The sequence below is a fragment of the Trachemys scripta genome, chromosome 3 (genome assembly GCF_013100865.1).
Source record: "Trachemys scripta elegans isolate TJP31775 chromosome 3, CAS_Tse_1.0, whole genome shotgun sequence".
In the NCBI taxonomy this organism is placed as follows: domain Eukaryota; kingdom Metazoa; phylum Chordata; order Testudines; family Emydidae; genus Trachemys; species Trachemys scripta.
In genome coordinates this window covers 61345861-61368144 of record NC_048300.1, presented here as the reverse complement: position 1 = coordinate 61368144, position 22284 = coordinate 61345861, and the positions used below count along the sequence as shown (strand labels likewise).

General features: G+C 45.1%; 1 protein-coding gene across 6 annotated transcripts in view; it reads right to left on the bottom strand.

The window, feature by feature from the left end:
* Positions 1 to 15532: 15532 nt before the first annotated feature.
* ZNF318 (zinc finger protein 318) overlaps positions 15533 to 22284 on the bottom strand; it is a 36471-nt gene continuing 29719 nt past the window's right edge. For all 6 annotated transcript variants that reach the window (XM_034764897.1, XM_034764898.1, XM_034764900.1 and 3 more), the window contains 3 exons: positions 21780 to 21879; positions 20526 to 20644; positions 15533 to 20088 (listed from right to left, as the gene is read on the bottom strand). In XM_034764897.1, the coding sequence (XP_034620788.1) occupies positions 16537 to 20088; positions 20526 to 20644; positions 21780 to 21879 (3771 nt within the window). In that variant the 3' untranslated portion in view covers positions 15533 to 16536. The remainder of the gene's footprint in view (positions 20089 to 20525; positions 20645 to 21779; positions 21880 to 22284) is intronic.

Genomic DNA, 22284 nt, shown 5'->3' with positions numbered 1-22284 from the left:
TATGAAAAAGTAGGGGAGACTCAGTTCTTACTGTTGGGAGTTCCTTTTCCTGCTACACCACCCTCTCCATTTACACAAATTTAAACACACCCAAACGTATAATCATTTAGTTCACGTATCTGTTTGGCCTGGAGAAGGAAGGTTTGGCTTCTGTAAAGGATCCAAAGTTAGTGAACTGTTAGAAAATCTCTATTGGTCTAATTGGTGCCAGCAAAACATCTCCAAGAACTGAGCTGACCCCTATAGTCCAAATACTAATTTGGGTGTCTGCTTTGAGATTTCTTTGGTTACTGCTGTTCAATTGTTTCGATGACTGGGTGGTAGTAGCATGCTGTTTCAGTCTATGAGCACAAGGATGCGGCAGCACAGATACTATTTCTAATCTGTCCTTTGAGCCTATAGCATTGGTATGGGATTAGCCAAGGTTATTTTTACAGCATCTGTCTGGTGGTTTACAACTACAATTTGGTTTTTGTCCTACAGCTCTTACCCTCTTAAGTAACATCCATTGTCCTACAACACTATTCCTTCTGGTAGTAGCATACACTCAGATTGTCAGTTTGCAGGGGAGTTGGGACTGTTAATAAGCTGTATACACTATCCCCGTCTCCAATGTACTGGTAACTGGACAGAGACCTGCAGTTCATTTCACACAGACCACCAAAACGCTGGTGGATTATTTCTAGGGAAATGTCAGTGTTGGAGCTAGTGTCCATCTAATCGGTTATGCTTGCAACCACAAATCTTTCCCCCTTCCTTTTATCCAGTGCTCCAGCTTTAAGATTGACTGACTTTTCCTCAGGATCACTAATGAGCTTCTTTGAGTTAAAGTGAAGGGGTATTTCTCAGTTCTTGCTCAATCTGTTCCCTTAGATCACTTCTCACTCTTCCCTCCCTAGTTCTTTGTACTCTGATTTTTCATCCTACCGAGCTGACTACTAACTCACTGTCTCCTGTGGCAGTTCACCATGGTGCTATGTCCTGCAGCTGTCGTCACTGCTCAATACAGGTTCTGTCCTTATTCCTGTATTTTCTTCCCCAAGACTGAATTCTAGTCACAGCTCTGTCAATGACAGAGACTTTTGGCAATGGGCCATTGCTTCTTGGGGCTTCAGTTTCCACAGCTGCATTATGGGGTTAGCAACACCCACCTGTGTAAAAAGTTTGAAGTACTACCGTGAGTGCTAAGTATTACCATATTTTTCTTAGGTGACTAACTGCTATGGTTTCTTCTATGTAGAGGATTCCCCAGTATTCTGTTTGGCCCCAGCCTTCCCCTGCCAGTTTCACATCTCTTCCTCTGTCTCTTTCTCAAATTCAGTCTCCAGAACTGAGCTCAACTTGTCTCTCACTGCCTCCCTTCTAATATTTGAGCAACTGCTGTCCCCTCTGCTCAGAAGTTTGCTATTTCATGTTCTCTTCCATCTTCCTCCAAATCCCCTACTCACTTCTTCCAGGACTCCTTTCACCAGTGATTTCTTTACATCCTTTTTTACATTTCCTTTGTCTGTATTAACAGTACTTAAATACAGGGTCCTACATACATCATGATTCCGAGGCTACTGTATGCATCTACCCCTTGCATCAGAATCACTATCTGGAATCTAAGCAGTAGTTTTGAAATGGTTCTAGACCCTTTTGGTTGCAAAGAAATCACTGAAACTATAAAGCAAGTGTAACCAAGAAAGGGATATCTGACTGAGTTTGCAGGTAGTCTGAAACAACCATTCTGAGATGTGTGAACTGCCCCAGCTGTTATCAATTATGTCATCCACAGTTGTTTTAAAGTGACAGCAACTTCAATGTCAACATTAACTGTTTCACTACTGATCATTTTAACAGACATCCAGCTACTGTGCTTATCTCACAATCCTAAACAGCCTCCCTGGTGCCACAAGTGCCAACTATGAAATGCTCCTACACTGCCGCACATTTTAACACCCCAACTGTGGTCACAAGGAATAGCAAAATAAATCACACAAGGGGACATGATGTAGTGGTTCTTACTACTACTTCTAGTCTTGGTCTCATATGGGATTGGCTCTTCAAGTCCTTCTCTATTCCACTCTGTCTTAAAGCATCGATCCAGTTTTACCCTACAAAACTATTCCATCTGGTAGTAGCATAAACTCAGATTGTCAGCTTGCACCTCCACTTCTCCCTCCAGTCCCTGCTGCTTCCCTCATCACCACTGCCCCATCCCTCCTGCTTCCCCCACCCCATCTCCTCCACAAACTCTCCTTGTAAGGTTCTCATTTCTCTTGGACTCCAGCCTATAGACAATCTCCCTACGTAACAAGTTAAGCTGCTGCCTTTAACACAGCTAGGCAGCAGAAGGTGCAGCAGAGATGTTTCTTTACTTGGGGACCCGCTTTTTCTGTGAATGAGGCTTCTCCTGTGTTCTGATTTGCGCCAAAATCAAAAGGGTTGTGCCTGTTGATACCTAGAACATTCCCTGAAGTTTTGGAATTAATTTGATGTGGCATACCAATGTTATCCCATTACAAAAAAAGAGAAATATCATGAGAGTATACTACGCCCCACATCAGAACTCCCACTGCTGTAAGTGGGAAGTTTACACAAAGATCCAGGGTAAAATATGGCCTTTAGTTAGCAATTATATTTTTCCATTATCAGTATTATACCTTTTTACCAATTTCAACATCACTTAACTTCAGGACTACTACTATTTCTGCCTCATGTTTCTCTTCCATCACTAGCCTTGTCTCTTCTGTTCTTCCTTATGCACTTACCTTCCCTGCAGCAGCTCTCAATTCCCACCTTTAGGGCATCACTCCTATCCCATTCCATCTGGTAAAGTGATCAGCAAGTAAATAATGCTTAAATTATCATCAGTAAGTTTTACAGCCAGCACCTGCTATGATTAATGAGATAGGACAGTTTACATCTCACTGCTATTGTCTCAGACTGCCTGCAGATTCAGGAATAAATCTCTGCGTTGGTCTATGCTCCATTCACATTAGGACGCTTATTTTTGCAACAATGAAGGCTAGAAACTTACTGTTCTTTTTAAATACATGAAAACTGAAATTCTGCACAACCTAAATTGTCTGGGGGTCCACAACAACATCAGGCAAGCCAGATACTGGACATCACTGATGAAAAAGGATATATTGGGTCTTCACCACATGATCTACAAGCACATGACACATGCAGCAAAGACAGCAGAAGCCACTTGCTACAGATGGGCGAGCAGCTGTTGCTGTTTGAGCCCATCACTGGATTACTCCAATATTAACCAGATAGAAAGGACTTCAGTGCTTCTGTGGTCACATTTAGCCAGTCCTCAACTTTTGAAGTGACAAATTAACAAAGAAGTCAGGGAAATTCACCATCTGTGGAGCAGAAGCAGGCACAATCTTGGCAATTCAATATGTAGACTATATAGAGTGGCAAAGAGGAGTGAGTATGGCTGGTGCCCAGGTGTTACTTCAGAGGACATTTGTTTTCCAAAATGAGAATCATTTCTGCCATCCAGCAAAGGCAAGTGAGATCAGCTATTTCTTCTCACAGCAGTACTAGCCCAACTTGCATTATATATACACATGATATAAGGCAAGCTCCTATGCAATATTTTCTGGGATAATTAACACCTATGATAAATCTACTTAATAAAAAAGTCCTCTCCTTGGGTTTGTTTCTGTTTTTTTATGTGCTTGCCAGCCACAGATTAAGATGCTTTCGTTACAAGACATTTTTCTTGGTGGAAAGCAGCAACATCCCCCTCAGAAGCAGGTGAAATAACCTCCTGCAAGTGCTTTGAGCACCTAAAAAAAGCAACTTACAAAGGAATTTAAGAGTAGTTGTCAGTTTCATGCAGCTTGGAAAATACCCAAGAAGTGCGGAAAGGTAAGAATTTAAAATGCCCTGCCCCCTGCCACCACCAGTCCTTCCACGGCATACATACACACCATTGTCAAATTCTGTTCAGCACACAAGCAAAGGTGCTGGGAGGCAATAGGAGTGAGGCAGTTTTTGCATCCTCCAGCCCCTAAAACAGACAATTTTTAATATTCCTATAAAATAACCTGCATTAAATAAAAGTTTTTAAAAATCCTTCACTGAAAATAGGATTTAATAAACAGCACACAAGGTCCAGAGTCATTTCACATTAACTGTTTAATATTTACTATATTACTTAATAGCAGAAAGAGCAGTGTCCACATATACACACCATTCTAGGGTGCCATCAAAAGAACAAACATACACACAAGTAGGTCATGGACAGCACATCTGAAGACTTGCGGGTAAAAGCCTCAGTGCTGATTAATAGGCTCCATTTTTACAGCAGTGTTTTAAGCCAGCCTGAGACCTTGTGCCCCAATGTGCATTCTCATCTGAGAGAAAGAGAAAATAAGAAAAGGAACTGTATAAAGCATGCAATTCTATACCCACCTTCTCATAGGATTCCAGCAATCAAACAGCTCCAGATAACATTTGTATCACTCCTGTGGAAATTAACCAAAAGCCAAGAAGGGGAAAGGGGAAAAGCCAGAGAAATGCAAACTGGGTTGTCATCCCAGACCCATGTGAGGAGTACTTAAGTCTACACCAGTCACAACCCTGTGGTGCCCTTTACTTTTCTTCCCAGCCCACATCAAAACCGTCTGGCATAGTTCTCTTGATGCCATCTGGAAAAAGGCAGGTGGGCTCAGGGCAGAATGAAAACAGCTGAACAAATTGATCTAGACACAATCATGGATTGTGCTAATATCAGTAAACAGGCAACTGGTTGACCATTGGGATAAGGGTCACTAGGGAAAATAAGAAACTCTGGACTCGTCCCTTATGCTACTTAAGCTGGAATGCTAACCCTCGGGTCTCTTTACAAACCTGAGACAGGATATAGTCCCTTGTGTCCTTCCGGGGATCTGGAATGGGGATCAGCAGCGACAGGAGCTGTAGGGGGTCATTTTGTACCTAAGAACACAATAATAACATCTAGCTCTTATAAAGAATTGTTATATTAGAATAGACCAGTTGTCTAGTTGTGTATCCTGTTTCCAAGTGGCCAATGTATGACGCTTCCAAGGAAGGCGTAATCCCCACATAACACACCAAACTATGACATACTATAGTAGATGAGATGTGGGATTCCTTCCTGACCTCAGTGGACCAGTTTATGTCACGAAGCATACAGGCTGACCCTTGTAATTTTCTCCTAGATGATGTGACTACGGATGCAATCAAGCAAGCGCCACAGGTTAATTAGACAATGTATAAATATTAAAATCAATTTAAAATGTTGTTATTCAATTACTTAAGGGCAACGTAGTTCTTGTATAGTGGAAAATGGCAATAAGAACACTTATTAAGTATAAATGAATTGGCTGGAGAGTACCTATTTCCTTTTATTCTCCAAATTAAGTAGTCCTAGTCACCTATCCCTCAGCTCTCCTCCCATGGGAATCCTCTCCAATCATTTTGCCTTTCAATTTCTGCTCTTCCCCATTTGAGTTTAGATAACCAGAACCAACAGAGATATCAAGATGACACCAGCACCATCTATTTATGTAACAGCTGTAATATGGATTTGCCATCATCTCTATCTCATGATAGAGCCTAACATTTTATTCTATTACTGCATGACTGTGTATTTTGTTCTGTTCAGGTTCTTATACCACACTCATAGTATCTAAGTGACTTCCAGTGCACTGTGTCTACTCCATGGCTCTCAAAGGCAGCTGCTTTAAGGAGAAAATTTGCATTTAAAAGACCTAAAAATGTGTTCTCTGAGCTACAGTGTGCAACTTTCAATCTGAAGTGTCTTGAATCAGCCTAGTATGGTGACTACTTCCCACCACTTCCCCTGAAGCAGCTCTGGTGCATGTTTTCCTTGCTACTGCTACTCAGCAGCTCCCTACTAGCTTCCTGCTGCATCCCAGAGGAAAAAAAACATCTGGCTGCTCCATTACCTGTTTCCCTGATGACTATGGGACCTCCAAGAGCAGAAGAGGAGTTTGACTAGCTCTAGCTGAGTCTAGGGGAGTACCTAGCACAGGTCAGCACCCATCTCCCACAAAAGCACCAGGGCAGCTGAGGAGAGATGGGTGGAGGTGGGGACTAAACCAGCCACCAAATATGGCTTCTGGATTCTGTGCTGCAGCTCTAGTACAGGTTACAGCAGCTTGAGGGCTGCTCTAACTTGCACCAGCTATGAGCCACAATGGAGATAGCAGGAATTCAACATGAGGCCCAGAAGGGAGCTATATCATCTCTGGGGCTGCTGGGTTCTCATGGGTGGTTTCTGCTGCCTTTGTGCTATCGGAGTAGTGCAAAGAGGGTGGCACACGATAAAGATTCTGCCTCAGAGTACTGGTTTTAGCCTTCACCTTTTTGAAATGTTTGGCCCTCAAGATGAAAACACTGGACACCATTGCGTTAAGTGCTGGACTAGTACCTATTCCATGCTTCTTTCTTTTGCTTTTTCTCTCCCCAGGGCAAAACACTAAATTATTTATGATGTGCTAAGTGTACATATTTGCTAAAATACACCTAGATTTTTTTTTGTGAGGTTACCATTAATTCAGAACTCATCAGTGTATATGAGAAGTTTAAATTGTTTCTTTTAACATGCCTTATGTTGCACTGGTCTACATGGAATTTCATGAGTTGCCAGATTACCTGGCTTTGATTGGTACTTCTGAAGTTCCTCAACACTCCTGAGGCTTGAGGAACTTAACTAGTACCTCACTGGCATATTTTGCCACCTCTCTATTCACCCTTAATTTCCAAATAATTAATATATTAAACACCAGTCCTAGAACTTATCTGTGAGGTTTCCTTTAAGCCCTTTCCATGCTGAAAACCGGACAATTATTCCCTCTTTTTGCCTAACCCTTAACTATTTTTTAATCTATACCAAAACCTTACGGCTCAGCTCTCTACCTACTTACCTTTATCCCTTAAACACAAATGTGGTCAGGAAGAATTCACGTCTGAAGATGGTTGACAGGCATTTTTTCAAAAGCTTTTTAAAAGTTTAAATAATTTTTTTTGTCATTATTTAGTTAACCCTTTCAAAGAACTGCAAGAGGTTAGAGACAAGATTTATCCTTAGAAGAGATGTACTGGTTTGTCCTCTTGTATTGTGTTATATCAAGAAAGTCAAACTTAATTTAACAAAATAATCCAAGTCATTTCAGATCATTTGAAAGGGGTTACCTCTTCCCACATGCATTGCTAGATGTTATAGATGTCCAATACTAGGCTCACTGATAAGCGCTAAGAATAAAGCCAGCAGGTTTCATGTGGAATTCCCTTGTTACATTGCAGTTTAGGAAGGCCCCATTGATTTTGCAGTAAATTTGATCTAAATTCACTGCAGTAAGGGCTCTTCATTTCTGCTGCACTCCAGTATAGCACAATGAAACATGCAGCTTCTTGTATCATTCAAACATTGCTCTTTGAATTTACAAGAAGCTTGTGTCTGAAAGGGATTTTTTTGCGTATTCAATATTATTCATTCCAGAGAGCGTTACTTATTCCACCTTAGCAGCAGCTGAATAGAAGCAACAACTTTATAAGATAAAATGAAAGGCAACTTTCCACTTCATATAAAATGTTCAGACAGCCATCTCAGGGAGGAGAAGTAACCGAGTATGGCACCACTCAGCCACCACACACAAACAGAACCCCTCTCAAGCTTAACCCTACTCCTGAAATTCTAGAGTCAAGAATCCAAAGTCAAAGTCAGAGAATTAGAGCCCTAGAAGCAGAGGGGACCAGTACAGTAGATAACCCATAAAATGTATTTATCTGTAAACCACAGCAAAAACAAAAAACAAAAACAAAAACATATGCCATTTCACAAAAGTGAAGGGACCCATACAAACTCCCTGCCGCCCCCCAAATATCCTCATCCTGCTCTTGAACACCTCCTGCTCTCCCACTGCTACTTATCCCAATGTCTCTGTCAGTACACCTCAATCCTAACACCCTATTCCAATCCAAGCACACTGAACAAAGACGGTCAGTTGTGCCACGCTCTGGGATGAATATTTGCTAGGGAGTACAGTAAGGAAAAAAAATCATTTCACATGTAGTTTAAATCAGGTTTCAACTTCTGGAGAAAAATATTGTGGCAGCAGTTCTCAAATTATGGTTTATAAAGGGTTCTTGCTTTCAGCTTGTGCTAGCTGCTCATTTACAGTGCCTCCTATAGGCAAACAGGCTCCTCACTACAGAACACTGATGCTTGTAGAAGCAGCTGGGGAGAGAGGAAATGAAAAGAAAAAGGAAGGCAGGATTAAAATTACTTCTTCTAAAAAAAATGTAATTTGGTATTTACTAATTCACCAAGTACACTACTTGCAACAGGGATATTGTGGTGCAGAATGGGGATGGTATGGAGTGGGAAACTGTTCATTAAATTCTCATACTTTAGTGATCCATATGATGACAGACTTTGAAAACCTCTGGACTAGGGCAGTAACCAAAAAGTGCCACTGAACTCCAATGCAGTGTTTTTGACCCAGAAGGGTGAAGGCTAAGCCCCCAGAAACGTGGAGAGTAAACATCACCCTCATTATGTTCAAAGTCACCATTAATATTCTGAAGCTAATCCTCCCCCTCACCTCCAGCCCCCGCAAAGTCTGAACTCCGTATCAAGCTGGCAAGAAAATGGATTTCTCCTTCCCACTGGAGATTTCAAAAAAAGATACCAGGGAATAGGATACTTTTCTGAAGAAACTGGTACAAAGAAAGGAGGAAAAATAACATCTACTGACAATTACAAGCAGTTAAATTCAGATCATATATCATTGGAGGATCAGAAGCTAATACAGAAGGGAGACTGAATCCCAAGACAAGAGCACACAACTCAAACAAAACCCAAACACAACTCTGAAAGGGTACCTCCTCTATGATGTATGAAAACGACTTGTACAGTCTCTCTCCCTCTGCCCCAGCTTGTGTTTTAATAATAGCAGGAATGCATAATATTGTCTTCTTTGGTTTTGTGTTGGGAGGTATTTTCGGAAGTGAGCAATCACAACAGATATAACATTTTAATTGAGGAGGAGAGGGTGATGACTCTAACAAAGGCTTCCTGTATTCAAAATGGTAAATGCTTAAGTGCCAATAAAAAATAGTTTTAGGAAGTCTGACTAAAAATTCTTTCCCCTAACAGCTTAATTTTCACTATCTTGCTGCTTCTTGTGATGTCACGATTTACACTAGCTCTCCAGTTTTTCAGCCTAGATGGGACCTAAATTTCTCTCATAAAAAATAAAGCAAAAATTTCTGAAAAAAAAAATTCATGCTTTTACATGCATTTTTTTAAAAAGCAAAATGGGCACCGGTTCATTTTTTCCTTTGTAAGTCCACTTTTAAGAATAAAGAGTTACAGGTTGGTGTGGAGTAAAACAAGAAATATGAAATGGTAAGTCGCTGCTCCTTTCTGCTAACCTGGCATAATTCAGAACTTGATCAATTTCCCACTGAAGTCAACTGGAGTCTTTCTGCTGATTTCAATGGGAATTAGATCAGGCCTTTACTGGTCAGGCTAAGTGGTGGACATAAGACAGTTACCTTTTCCGTAATTGGTGTTCTTCGAGATGTGTTGCTCATGTCTATTCCACAACAGGTGTGCGTGCTCACCACATGCACCGGTGCTGGACGTTTTTCCCCTAGCAGTACCGTAGGGAAGTGCTCTAGCGACCCCTGGAGTGGCGCCTCCATGGTGTGGTATAAGAGGCGATGGGCACTCCCCTCACCCTCAGTTCCTTCTTGCCAGACAACTCCGACAGAGGTGAAGGAGGGCAGGATGTGGAACAGACATGAGCAACACATCTCGAAGAACACCAGTTACAGAAAAGATAAGTGTCTTTTCTTCTTCGAGTGAGTGCTCATGTGTATTCCACAATAGGTGATTCCAAGCTATATCTGTTAGAGGTGGGAAGTTCACAAACTCTTAGGACGGCGAATGGCCCTTTCGAACCTGGCGTCCTCCCTGGTCTGGGAGGTGAACGTGTGAACTGAAGACCACGTGGCAGCCCTACAAATGTCCTGAATGGGGACATAGACCAAAAAGGCGGCTGACGAAGCCTGCGCCCTAGTTGAGTGCACCTTCACAATTGGTGGCAGAGGGATTCCCGACAGGTCATAACAGGTACAGCTGCATGACGTGATCCAGTTGGAGAGCCGCTGAGTGAAGATCGGCTGACCTTTCATGCACTTAGCCAAGGCGATGAACAGTTGCAAGGACTTTCTGAACGGCTTAGTCCATTCCAGGTAAAAAGCCACAGCCATATATCCCGCGTTTAGAGGCGTCGCGCCTCACTGGACGCATGGCACTTGGGGCAGAGGACCGGCAGAAAAATGTCCTGACCCATGTGAAAGGCAGACACCACCTTTGGGAGGAACGAAGGGTGTGGGTGGAGCTGGACCTTATCTTTATGAAACACCGTGTATGGGGGCTCGGAGGTCAGGGCTGAGTTCCTGACTCAGCCAACATGATCGCAACCAGGAAGGCCACCTTCCACGAGTGTGACCAGGAGCACATGCCTAGTGGCTCAAACGGAGGCCCCGTGAGACAGGCCAACACCAGGTTTAGGTGCCACTGCGGGACTGGGGGCCTAACATACAGGAAGAGACGATCCAACCCCTTAAGGAATTGGCCAGTCATAGCATAGGAGAATACTGTGTGGCCCTGCAACGGCAGATGGAAGGCTGATATGGCCGCCAGGTGCACCTTGACAGACAATGGCGCCAGACCCTGGGCTCTAAGTGAAGGACGTAGTCCAGAATAAACTGGATTGGGGCAGCCACTGGGGAAACGCCCCCCTCGTCCGCCCAGCTGAAAAACCGAGACCACTTTGCCAAGTAGGCTTGGCGTGTGGAGGGCCGCCTTGCTTTCGAGGAGGAAGTGCTGGACCCCTTGTGAGCATGTCCTTTCCTCCCTACCTAACCACTGAGTAGCCATGCTGTGAGGTGGAGTGCTGCTAGGTTGGGGTGGAGGTGGCGGCCCTGGTCCTGGGAGAGCAGGTCTGTGCGGGACAGCAACAGCCACGTGGGGCGACCGCCAGGCCCCTGAGGGTCCAATACCAATGCTGCCTGGGCCAGGCTGGTGCAATCAGAAGGACCTGGGCCTTGTCCATCTTTATCTTTTCCAGGACCTTGCTTATCAGCGGGAATGGGGAAAGGCATAGAGAAACTGGCTTGACCAGGACAGGAGGAAGGCATAGGAGATAGTGCCCCATCCCGGCGCCCTCCCCCCCAGAGCAGAACCGGGGACAGCGATGGTTCTGCTGAGTCACGAACAGGTCCACCTGGGGAGTGCCCCACACTTGGAAAAGTCTGTGCACCACCTCTGGGTGGAGAGACCACTTGTGCTGAGAGGAGAAGTCCCTGCTCAAGAGATCCGCCCGCACATTCCAGGCGCCCGGCAGATGGAAGGCCTATAGGCAGATGTCATGGGCTATACGAAAATTTCATAGCCTGAGGGCTTCGCGGCAGAGGGCAGAGAATTGGGTCCCACCTTGCCTGTTGATGTAGAACATTGAGGCCGTGTTGTCCGTGAGGACCCTGACCACCCAGCCCTCCAGGTGCGAGCGGAAGGCCATGCACGCCAGCCATACCGCCCTGAGCTTCTTGATGTTTATGTGGAGGGTCAGATCCTGAGCAGACCACAGACCTTGGGTCTGAACATTCCCCACATGGACTCCCCATCCCAGGTCTGTCGCGTTGGATACCAGTTCCTGCAAGGGAGCCCAGCTCCTGAACGGGACCCCTTGGAGAATGTTTCTCGGGGAGGACCACCACCGTAGGGAGGTGATCAGTGGCTTGGACACCGTGAGGATTTTGTCCATCCTGTCCCTGGCCTGGGAGAACTCCGAGGTCAACCAGAGCTGGAGGGGCCTCATCCTGAGTTTGGTGTGATGGACCACATACATGCACGCCGACATGTGACCCAAGAACTGGAGGCACACTCTGGAAACCTTGTGACCCGTGTTGATGAGCCCCTTCAGAGTCTCAAACCTGTCCAGTGGGAGGGAGGCTCTGGCCGACGAGGCACCCAGGACTGCCCTGATAAACTCTAACATGGACTTAGTGTTGTTTACCAATAGGCCCAAAGTGGTGCACGTGGACAGAAGGAGCTCCACGTGATCCCGCGCCTGCAACCAGTAGCTGCCCTTGACCAACCAGTCGTCCAAATAGGGGAAGATCTGGACTCCCCAGCACCTCAAATAGGCCACCACCACCAACATACACTTCATGAATACCCTGGGGGTAGTGGACAGGCCAAACGGGAGGACCATAAATTGGTAGTGTTCCTGCCCCACCATGAAACGGAGGAAGCATCTGTGCCCCTCGAATATATGAATGTGGAAGTACGCATCCTGCAGATACAGGGAGGCCAGGGAGACGATGCGGAGCTTTACCATGTACTGGTTCAGGCCTTGCAGGTCCAAGATGGGCCTGAGTCCTACTTTGGCCTTCGGGATAAGGAAATAGTGGAGTAGTACCCCTTGTCTTTGAACTCCCCCAGTACCGCTTCCACCGCTCCTAGGCACAGGAGCCGCCCCACCTCCTGCTCGAGCAGAGCCTCATGCGAGGGGTCCCCCAGGAGGGACGGGGGCGGGAGGTGGTTGGGCAGGGAGGAAGTAAACTGGAGAGTGTAGGCCTGGGAGATGGTCTTGAGGATCCATCGGCCTGAGGTCAGCCACGACCACTCCGGGAGGAAAGCACACAACTGATTGGAGAAGGGAAGCTTTATTGAGGGTGGATCCCTGATGAGAACTGGCATGGTGCCCCTGGGCATCCTGTCAAAACCGCCTTTTCCCCGCTTGCTTGCCCTTGGAGGACCCAGGCTGGGGAGCAGACCGACACTGCCTTTGTGGGCACCTCTTATAGTCCCGCGACTTCTTATAAGCAGTCTTGTATTTTGACTGGGTGGCCTGAGTGGGAGTCTGCTGTGGCTTGAACTTAGGTTTAGCCAGAGCCGGAACATAGAGACCCAGAGTCTGGAGAGTTGTGCGGGAGTCTTTCAGGCCATGCAGCTTTGTATCCGTTTGTTCTGCAAACAGAGCTTTGCGGTCAAACGGAAGGTCCTGCAGAGAGGTCTGGGCCTCGCTGGACAGCCCAGAGAGCAGGAGCCCTGACGCCCTTCTCATGGACATCGTGGAGGCCATGGACCACGTGGCATGTCCGCTGCATCCGAAGCTGCCTGCAGGGTTGCCCTGGCAGCCGCTGTGCCCTCCTCCACCAGCGCTTTGAACTCCTTCCTGTCATGCTCCCGGAAGGAGTAGTCGAAGTTGAGCAGGGAACCCCACAGACTGAACTCATATTGGCCCAGGAGAGCCTGGTGGTTTGCCACCCATAACTGGAAGCTCAAGGATGAATAAATTTTTCTTCCAAATGAGTCCAGCCTCCTTGAATCTTTATTTTTCAGGGTAGGGGCTGGTTGGCCCTGCCATTCCCTGTGGTTGACCAATTTTACCACCAGGGAGTTAGGAGCAGGGTGGGTTATAAGTATTCATGCCCCTTGGCGGGTACAAAATACTTGCGTTCCGCGCTCTTAGAGATGGGGGCCAATGAGGCCAGGGCTTGCCACAGGGCATTTGAAATTTTTGCCACCCCTTCGTGGAGAGGCAAGGCCACCCTGACTGGTGCCAAGGAGGACAGTACATTAAACAGGGAGTCCAAGGGCTCCTCCATCTCCTCTGTTTGGAGGTGGAGGATTGATGCCACCCTTTTTAAGAGCTCTTCAGTGGACCCTAAAGTCCTCCTGCGGGACAGAGAGGCCGTAATCGCCTCATCCAGGGAAGGTGAGGAGGCCGGAGCGGTACTTTGTGTCCACCGGCACAAGAGGGTCCACCACCTGGTCGGTCTCTGGGCATGGTGTGGAGGATGTACGTCCCACCGACTCCTTCCCTTGGAGGTCTGGAGAGGGAGGCCGATGGTCCTTCTGAGGCTCCAGCCACCAAGCGAGCCCCCACTGGGGGCTGCCTCAGGGGCCACGGTGTCACTGCACCTACTGTGGCACTGGCAGAGCTGGCTGTTCGGCCTGGCCCATCGATGGACGACTACAAAGGGAGGTTGGGCTGACATACGACCTGCCACTGTCCCTGGACCGGGAGGAGCAGCGGCTCCGGGAGCGATGCCGACCATGGGACCACAATCCCAACATGGAGGACCGGCACCGTTGGTAACAGCTGTTCCGCGATCAGCTCCAGCAGGCGGACCCGTGATGGCAAGATGCCGGTGATCGACGCCTGGGGCTGTGGAGGCGGTGCCGTGGCAAGGTCCTGGAGCAAGATGATGAACGGGAACGACGTCGACGTTCATGCTGTGACCAGCTGCGTAGCCTCTCCGAGATGAGGACCTTTGGTGTCATCTGCCTCGGTTCCATCGTTGTTTGCTCCTCGAGGCGGAGTGGAGCCAAGAGTCTCAGTCAGACGGAACCCAACCAGACAGCCTAGTGGGCGTCGAGGGCGATCCACATGGACTTTGCCCTGAACGGATGCTGGGTGGCAAACAGCATCGGGAACGTTCCCTCAACCGAGACCGGTACCAAGCCAGGGGCGACTGCGGAGATCCCAGCAGCGGCTTGCCTTTAGAGTGTGGGGCCGACATAACATCCCAGGCCGCCTGCAGGGCCTCCAGTGTGGAGGGCATCCGGACATCCAGGGAGGCCTGCTCCAAATGGGCTGGGCTACTCCACTTGACTTGAGTCAGAGGCCTAGAGGCCGGTGGGGATCGAGGACTGCCCAACATGGGTCTAGCCTCTGTCCTGGGTTTACTCCCATGCCGCGGCAAAGGCGGCCTCTTCCTACCCTTCTTGGCATGCCCCGTGGACGTAGAACGGTGCCGACTAGTCAGTGGCGCTGAAGGTTCACCATGCACCGACACCAAGGTGCCTAGTGCCGACTCAGAGCAGCGCCCTGGAGCCGGGGTCAGCGCCGACTCCATCAGAATAGCCTGGAGCCTGATGTCCTGTTCTCTCTTGGTCCGAGGCTTAAACGACTTGCAAATCTTGCAGCGATCGCGGAGATGAGTTTCCCCCAAACAGCGTAAACAGTCCATGTGCAGATCACTCACTGGCATAGGTCGCCTACAAGTGTTGCACGACTTAAAATCCAGGGCACGCCCTAGCCCAGGCGCTCTAGCTAAACTAAACTAACTACAGGTACCATACACCGAACAAACAAAAAGTTTTTGGGACGAGGTACAGCAAAGCTGGAGCAGATCAGTTCCAAAGCACCTTCACTGATGGCAAGAAGGAACTGAGGGTGGGGGAGCGCACAGCCCCCCTTATACTGCGCCATGGAGGCGCCACTCCAGGAGTTGCTAGGGCACTCCCCTACGGGTACTGCTAGGGGGAAAATTTCCAGCACCAGTGCACATGGCGAGCACGCACATCTATTGTGGAATACACATGAGCAATCACTCGAAGCACTTACTTCTCTACTGCTGTTACATCTGTGTCTCTCATCACCTGTGCAGAATTTCAAAGCTGGTTAAAATGAAATACTTATTTGAAATTAAATAATGAAAATTTAGAAAAATATATTTTTGATCACCATAAGTTTATTTTAAATGATTTAACAAATAAAAAATGTTAGATTTATGCAAGCAAACATTTTAACGCTTTAATTTTTGACAAACTGTACAAATGAAAACCATCACACTACAGGTTTAATGGCTCAGGGACCATTCAGGGTGGGCATGTATGCGGCTGTGACACACCGAGCGAGTCCAATTCCTGAGACCAGGGTTCAGATCTTCTGGTTCTTCAGAGCAGGGCAGCTGCTAAATGATTTAACACAAATAGTTACTGGATCACAATACAATGAAAGAAAGGCCATTTCAAATCATGTAAGTGACCTCAAAATGTCTGGTCCAGGTGTCAGGCCACAGAGCCTTACCGATTAGTCTTCTTCTTCAAAAGTGAGTTGACAGATTTTCTCCCTTGCTTAGTGAGGTGGTATCCACATGTGTTTATACAATACAGTATGAGACCATTTAAGTACAGGTGTAATACAACAGTAATTACAAACCACAGGACATGAAACAAAGTCAACTCTATTCACACTTTCTGCATTTCAAACAATGGAAGCAATCAAAATCATGCATTACATTTGAAATAAACTTTTAGTTTCAATTCTTCTGCAAGAGTGTCCGTTTCCTTAAGTTCTGAATGGGTTTTCTTGAGCTTGTCTCACAGGCTAGTCATGGAATGTTACTGATGGAAACGTGTGAACTGGAAACCATCCAAAAATGGTAAAGAATAAAAGACAAAAAAAACAAAAACAACCAAATCACACATTATGAGATTCCATTTTAATGGCAGAGTACAGAAAAGAAATAGGTGAAATTTCACAAGAAAAACACTTTACACAATCCAGTATGTACAGAATAAAGTGTGCGTCTGGTTTTTGGTAAAACAAGTGTAAGCTTTAGTCAGTATCTACTGTAGGATGCAAAATACTCCCATATTAAACTGAAACAAAGAATATACATAACAAAATCCCAGCACTGGCTCCTCAAATATTGAGACTGGCTGGGTCCATTTCAACCCACTGGGCTCTCTGCTGAGCTTTCAGCAGTTACTGAAGCTAACTTGTTAGCTTCCAAACTACTGTCAGCAGTTTTTGTCTTGCTCTGAACAATGCACAATCCATTGTCCTCCTTTGCAGGTGTTTCCTTGAGCTCTGGGAGGACAGTTTCAATGCATCCAGCAGCCTGGTTTTCCACACTGTCTCCATCACAGCTCAATGATGGCATTTCAGAAATGTCTGCTGTGCTATCTTTGCTCTCCTCCACTTGCAGAAGGATCTCAGAGATTGGAGGAATGCCCTGTATTTCTAGAACTGGCATGCCCACTTCTGTAGTGTCACTATTTGATAAGCGTGACTCAAGGTGTGGGACAGCTGATTCAGAGATCAGGGTGCAAAATTTGTCTTCTTGATCACCAGAAGTTAATGCAACAAAATCAATAATCTCTGGTTCATCCACTGGCTGCTCAATGCTCAGTTCACTGGTTTTGCTGGGCTCCAGCTCGATGGATGCAATGGTTTCTAATTTGGGGAGATCTTCAGTATCCTCATTTAGAATTCCTGCTGTTAGGATACCAAGATGTTCACGTTCCACTTCAATGTCCCCCAAACTGAAATCAATGCTTTCTAACTCCAACTCTGCTTTCAGGATGGGAGTGTCACTAGGTTTCACATCTTCTGGCTTTAAGGAATCTTTCTCATTTTCCATATTAAAATTTAGCGTGAGAGTTTCTGATTGTTCAAAGCTAAATTCTGAGTAAGTGGTGTTAAGGTCAAAGTCATTAGCTGCTGAGGTACTTAAGACCTCTTGATTTATTTCTGTGTGGGTAAGGGTCCCTCCTCCAAGACGACCCATACTGAAGTCTGCTGGTAGAGCATCTAGTGGCTCTTGAACCATATCAGATTGAGCACTAGAAAAGTCAACACCTCCTATTTCTAATGCATCTTTTTCTGCAGTAAAATTCCCTAACTTTATATCTGATTCAGGGCCTCTCAATGTATTATTTTCAACATCATACATTAATTCTAAGCTGGAATTGGGTTCAAGAGTGTTTGCAGTGCAGGCGCTGACTAGCTCTGTGACACCCTGCTCCTGGTGGTGGCTGTCTAACGTCACACAGCTTGAATGTTCATGCCTGAGCTCTTCTTGTACCACTAATATGCTATTTTTCATTTCTACATTGGTGAAACACGTGACAGAGACGTTGACTTCATTAGAACCATTGTTTATTTCTGGATTATCTACCGTTTGAGTATATGGTAGTTCCTGACTACTTTGTGACTGAGAACTAACCAAGATGACCTGTTCGTTTTTATTACTAGTTTGGGAGGAGTCCAATTCACTTGGGCATTTTGCTGTCAATTCTGAAACCCTATTTTGGATCTCTGAAGTCTGGAGGGCTTCATCAATAACTGCTGACTGAGACCTTTCCAAGTCTACATTTTCCAGTTTTACACCTTGTAAGGATGCATCATGTTCTATCACTATCGCTACTGAAACTTTTTCCTCACTGACTTTACCTGATGTGTCTAGTCGTTCAGGAACCAATTCACTCTGAACATATGGCAACTCTGGGCTGTCAATTTCTGTATTAGTTTTACAGCTGTCATCACTTAATTTTTTCTCTGTTAAACTGGGATCTCCCACCTTGTGGATTTTATTGGGTCTTTCAGGTAACTGGTTCCGTGGGTGTCTGAGACTAAGTTCAAACTGAGCTCCTGTTAATTCTGAGTCTTCCATCTCTATATCTTTTTTAGAAGTATTAGATACATCTGCTTTGGTATCCACAGTACTGTCTCTCTTCTCCTCTCTGGTTTTCCCTTGGACCTCAATTATTTGTGGATCTTGGGATTCCTGGCAGGCCTCTTGTTCTCCACTTGTTCTACCCATCTCTCTCATTTCTATAGCTTTCTGGACATGAGTGACAGTTTTAATTTCTGACGACTGTGTGACTGACACTTCTGGCATCTGAGGGTCTGGTGTTTTCTTACTAATTTCTGCCTGATCAATAGTTTCCATTTCTACCTCAGTCTCCCAAGGAACTGAAGCAATTGCTGCTTGATCTTTAGACTGTGTGATTTCCTCCTCTCTGGATTTGGCTTGAAAGTCTGATCCAAGAACATTTTGGGATTCATAGCTCACCTCCCCCCGACCCCTGTTTGGGATTTCAGTGCTCTTTTCTGTATAGGGTGTTGAAGTCTCCTGGACTTCTACTTTCTCAGGTTCTGAGGCCCCCCCATCTGAGTGGACCTGACTAATCTCTGAATAAGCAGCTATATTCTGGAAAGTTTCTTTCATGGAAGATGGACTGTTACTTGGTTTAGAGTTTGCTGGCATGTCTGTGCTTCTCTCTGTTTTTGCTATGTTAAGGTTATCTCCATTTGGAACTGGAGAACTTGCAAGTTTGCTATCAGATGAATTCTTTCCACCATTACTGTAGAAGATATCATAGAGGTCTTTAGCATTTGCAGTGGCCAGACAAGAGTTCCGTTTCTCTATTTTTTTAGCCTGCTCACTAAAAACAGTAGAAGGTGGTGGTGGAGGGGGGCGCACCAGCATTGCCAGCATTTCCTGGTCACTCTCAGATACCCCTGGTGCCACTTCATCTGCTGGGATGACTGCTGTCTGTTTAGCTTGGGGTGGAATTGAGGGTGGAGGGGGAGGTGGCTTTTCAGATGATTCATTCTTCTCTGGCACTTTCATATCCTCCTGTGCCCCTTTCAAAATTACCTCCTCTCCCCCAAACGCTTTTGAGATTATATCTGGAGGCAGCAGAACATCTGCATTGGATTCTTTCACCACAGGTAGTGGTTTGGTGGTGGCACCAGAGGATTTTATAGACAAAAAAGTGTTCAAAGGTGCTGGTTTGCTTACTGTTGCAGTTGCAGACTTCCTGAAAATCATGGTAGGGACTGGCAGATTGGGTCGAATTTTTGCTTGTGTTGAAGTGGAAGCGACTGGCGTCCAGGGGCTAGTGTGTGGTATAACCGTCTTCCCAGAGAGTTTAATTTCAATGGGCTTGGCATGGGGTTTCCCAGATTGAGACTTGCCCTCCTCCTTATCTTTACTTCCTTCAACACTCTCCTCCTTTGGGGGAGCTGCAACTGCTCCTTGATTTTTATCCTCTCGCTCATTCTTTTTCCAGCTGAACTTTCCAAAGGAAGATTGAGTTGGCGATTCCTTTTTCGAGTCCTCCTTCTTCTCTTCCTTTTTTTCTTCTTTCTTCTCTTCCTTTTTTGAGTCCTCCTTCTTCTCTTCCTTCTTCTCTTCCTTCTTTTCTTCCTTCTTCAATTTAAGCTTAATACCAAGTTTCCGCCCAGCAGTATCCATTTTGGCCTGAGTACTACCAGTTTCACTAACCCCTTCTCCCAGCTCTGGAGTGCTCTTTGTTTCTTCTTTTTTTGCCACTTTTGCCTTCTTCTCATCTTTCTCCTCTTTTTGCTTTTCTCCCAGTTTCCGTTTCATCTCGTTCTGTCGCCTGCGCTCTGTTTCCAGGACCACAGCCAACCCAGCCTGACGGTCCAGGTTTCTCCTCTCTTCATAGAGTGGATTCTCATCCACATGTTTCTGTGAAAAGAAATGGCACAATCTCAGCAGCTGTTACTAAAGAAATAAAACTTTGCTCTACAACGGTTCTGACTTGCCAGTTCAACATTGTTAGGAGAATAGAGATCTTCTTCCTACCAAGAAACAGGAAATAAGGGTTTCACACCCAGAATTCTGCAACTCAATGCTAAGAAAACATTAAAATTACATCCTATATTCTACTGAAATGTTTGAAAGTCAGCACTGGGATTAAAGCCTGACTTCAGTACCACACAGATGAACGAGCCTCTATATAAGCTGGTAAATTCTATTTCTTGTTCTTAGTGTGTTTAATTTGTTAAGTAGTAAAAGGTCACACTACTCAACCATGAGGCAAGTATTATTTCAAAGGGAAGGAAAAGAGAGAGAATCAGAGGTTAACCAAGGAATGGCTCACTGCTGGTACAGCAGGTACCAACCTTGTATTTCTCATTGTGGGGATGACTTTTCACATGTTGCTCTCCTGAGATTTGATCTCCGAAAAATTCATGACAGAGCTGGCAATAATATCCAGTGATGGGAATCAGAAACTCAGAGCCTGAAAAGGCAAAAGAAAATAGAGACATAAAACAGAAGAAAATGCCTAACCTTAATAAAAGCCGGAAAAAAATCCATGACAAGTACCAGTGATGTAGAATCTCCAGCAACGTTCCTATTCATGCTCTTGGAATTGGACAAACTATTCTTTACACTTCCAGTATAGGAACTTGCCAGGAATACTCCTTAGATTTAATACATCCTATCTTCAGCATCATGGCTGGGAGAATTATTTTCAATTCTTTCCCTCATCCACTACCATTTCTTAAAATATTAAGCTGCTAGTGCTTGTGCTTTTTATCTGCTTTCTCATCTCCAACATGAAGTCCATTCAAATACTAACCACCACCTAAAACTGCAAAGCCTTCTAAAGGAAAGCACTCAAAATCCACAATGCACACCTGGGAAAAAAGGCAACTTTCTCTATAAAGTTTAATTCATTACATCTTTGTGCCCACAGGAAACAACCTACTGTAACCTAACATATAGCAGAGCCTTCCTCCAATGCCATTATTCAAAACACCAGATTGAGAAGATTATGTACAAGATAGTAAATCAATTCCTAGCAGGACTGTTATGTACATCACTTGTGTGCAGTAGGATTTTTTTATCCAAACATTATACCTTCCCAATTCACCATAAATCCTTTCCTCTGGTCTCTGTCACTCGAACCCAACAAGTTTACATCACAGGCCTCTCAGGAGCACTTCCCAGGACCAAAGCAAATATATAAAGGAAAGTTACAGGCTTCAGAGCAGCTAAAATACCCAAAACACTAAATTTTGCAACCTTTTTCTTACTCCCAATGCTTCAGCAACAGATCATCTCAGAACATCTGGAGAGAAGGAAACAAACCACCTAACGCTTTGAAGAAGCAACCACCACAAAAGTCAAATGTTAAAAACAGCTTATATTTCCCTACAATCTCACTCCATGCTCTTCTAAACTTGAATAATCAAGGAATGAAACATTCCCACCTAACTTGGAATGGTTACCATACTCCTCCCATACATAGCAAGGTTTTACACACAATCTAAAACCACAATCAAAACCTTTGGACTTCCTCTCCCAGAGCAGCTGGAACCTGCTGGAGGGCAGATCAAGATCATATGTAGGAGAAAAGGAAGTAATGTTACCTTTGGCGGGAACCGTTATCTTATCGATGCGTTTTACGAAGTCTTGTTTGGTCTCACTCTGAGTCTTCGAAGCCCAAGGTCTGTTGTAAGGATCCAGGGTCTATTTGCATAGTGACAGAGGCATACAAACTCATTCATCACACTAACAAGTCAAATACACCTTTTTTGTTTTTTCTTTTTACATCACTTTAATACAGTGAGAACCAAAATCAGAATACAAATATGTACAAGAACTATGTTCTATTCCCTTTTCCCTTCCCTCTTTGTCATTTGTTATAAAGAAAATAACCTGTGAAAAGGTAACAGATAAATTAGATCAAGTAGGTGGTGTTCGAAATGCAAATTTTAAAAATTGGTGCCCTACTGAACTAGATACAAAAGCCCCATTTACGCTAATTAAAAAGTTACACAAACTGCTGAAGCTTTACATTAAGCAAATTACATTAGGCAATTGCTCTTGAGTTCAATATTACTTCAGGCTCTCTTGCAAAGGGTAATTTTGTGA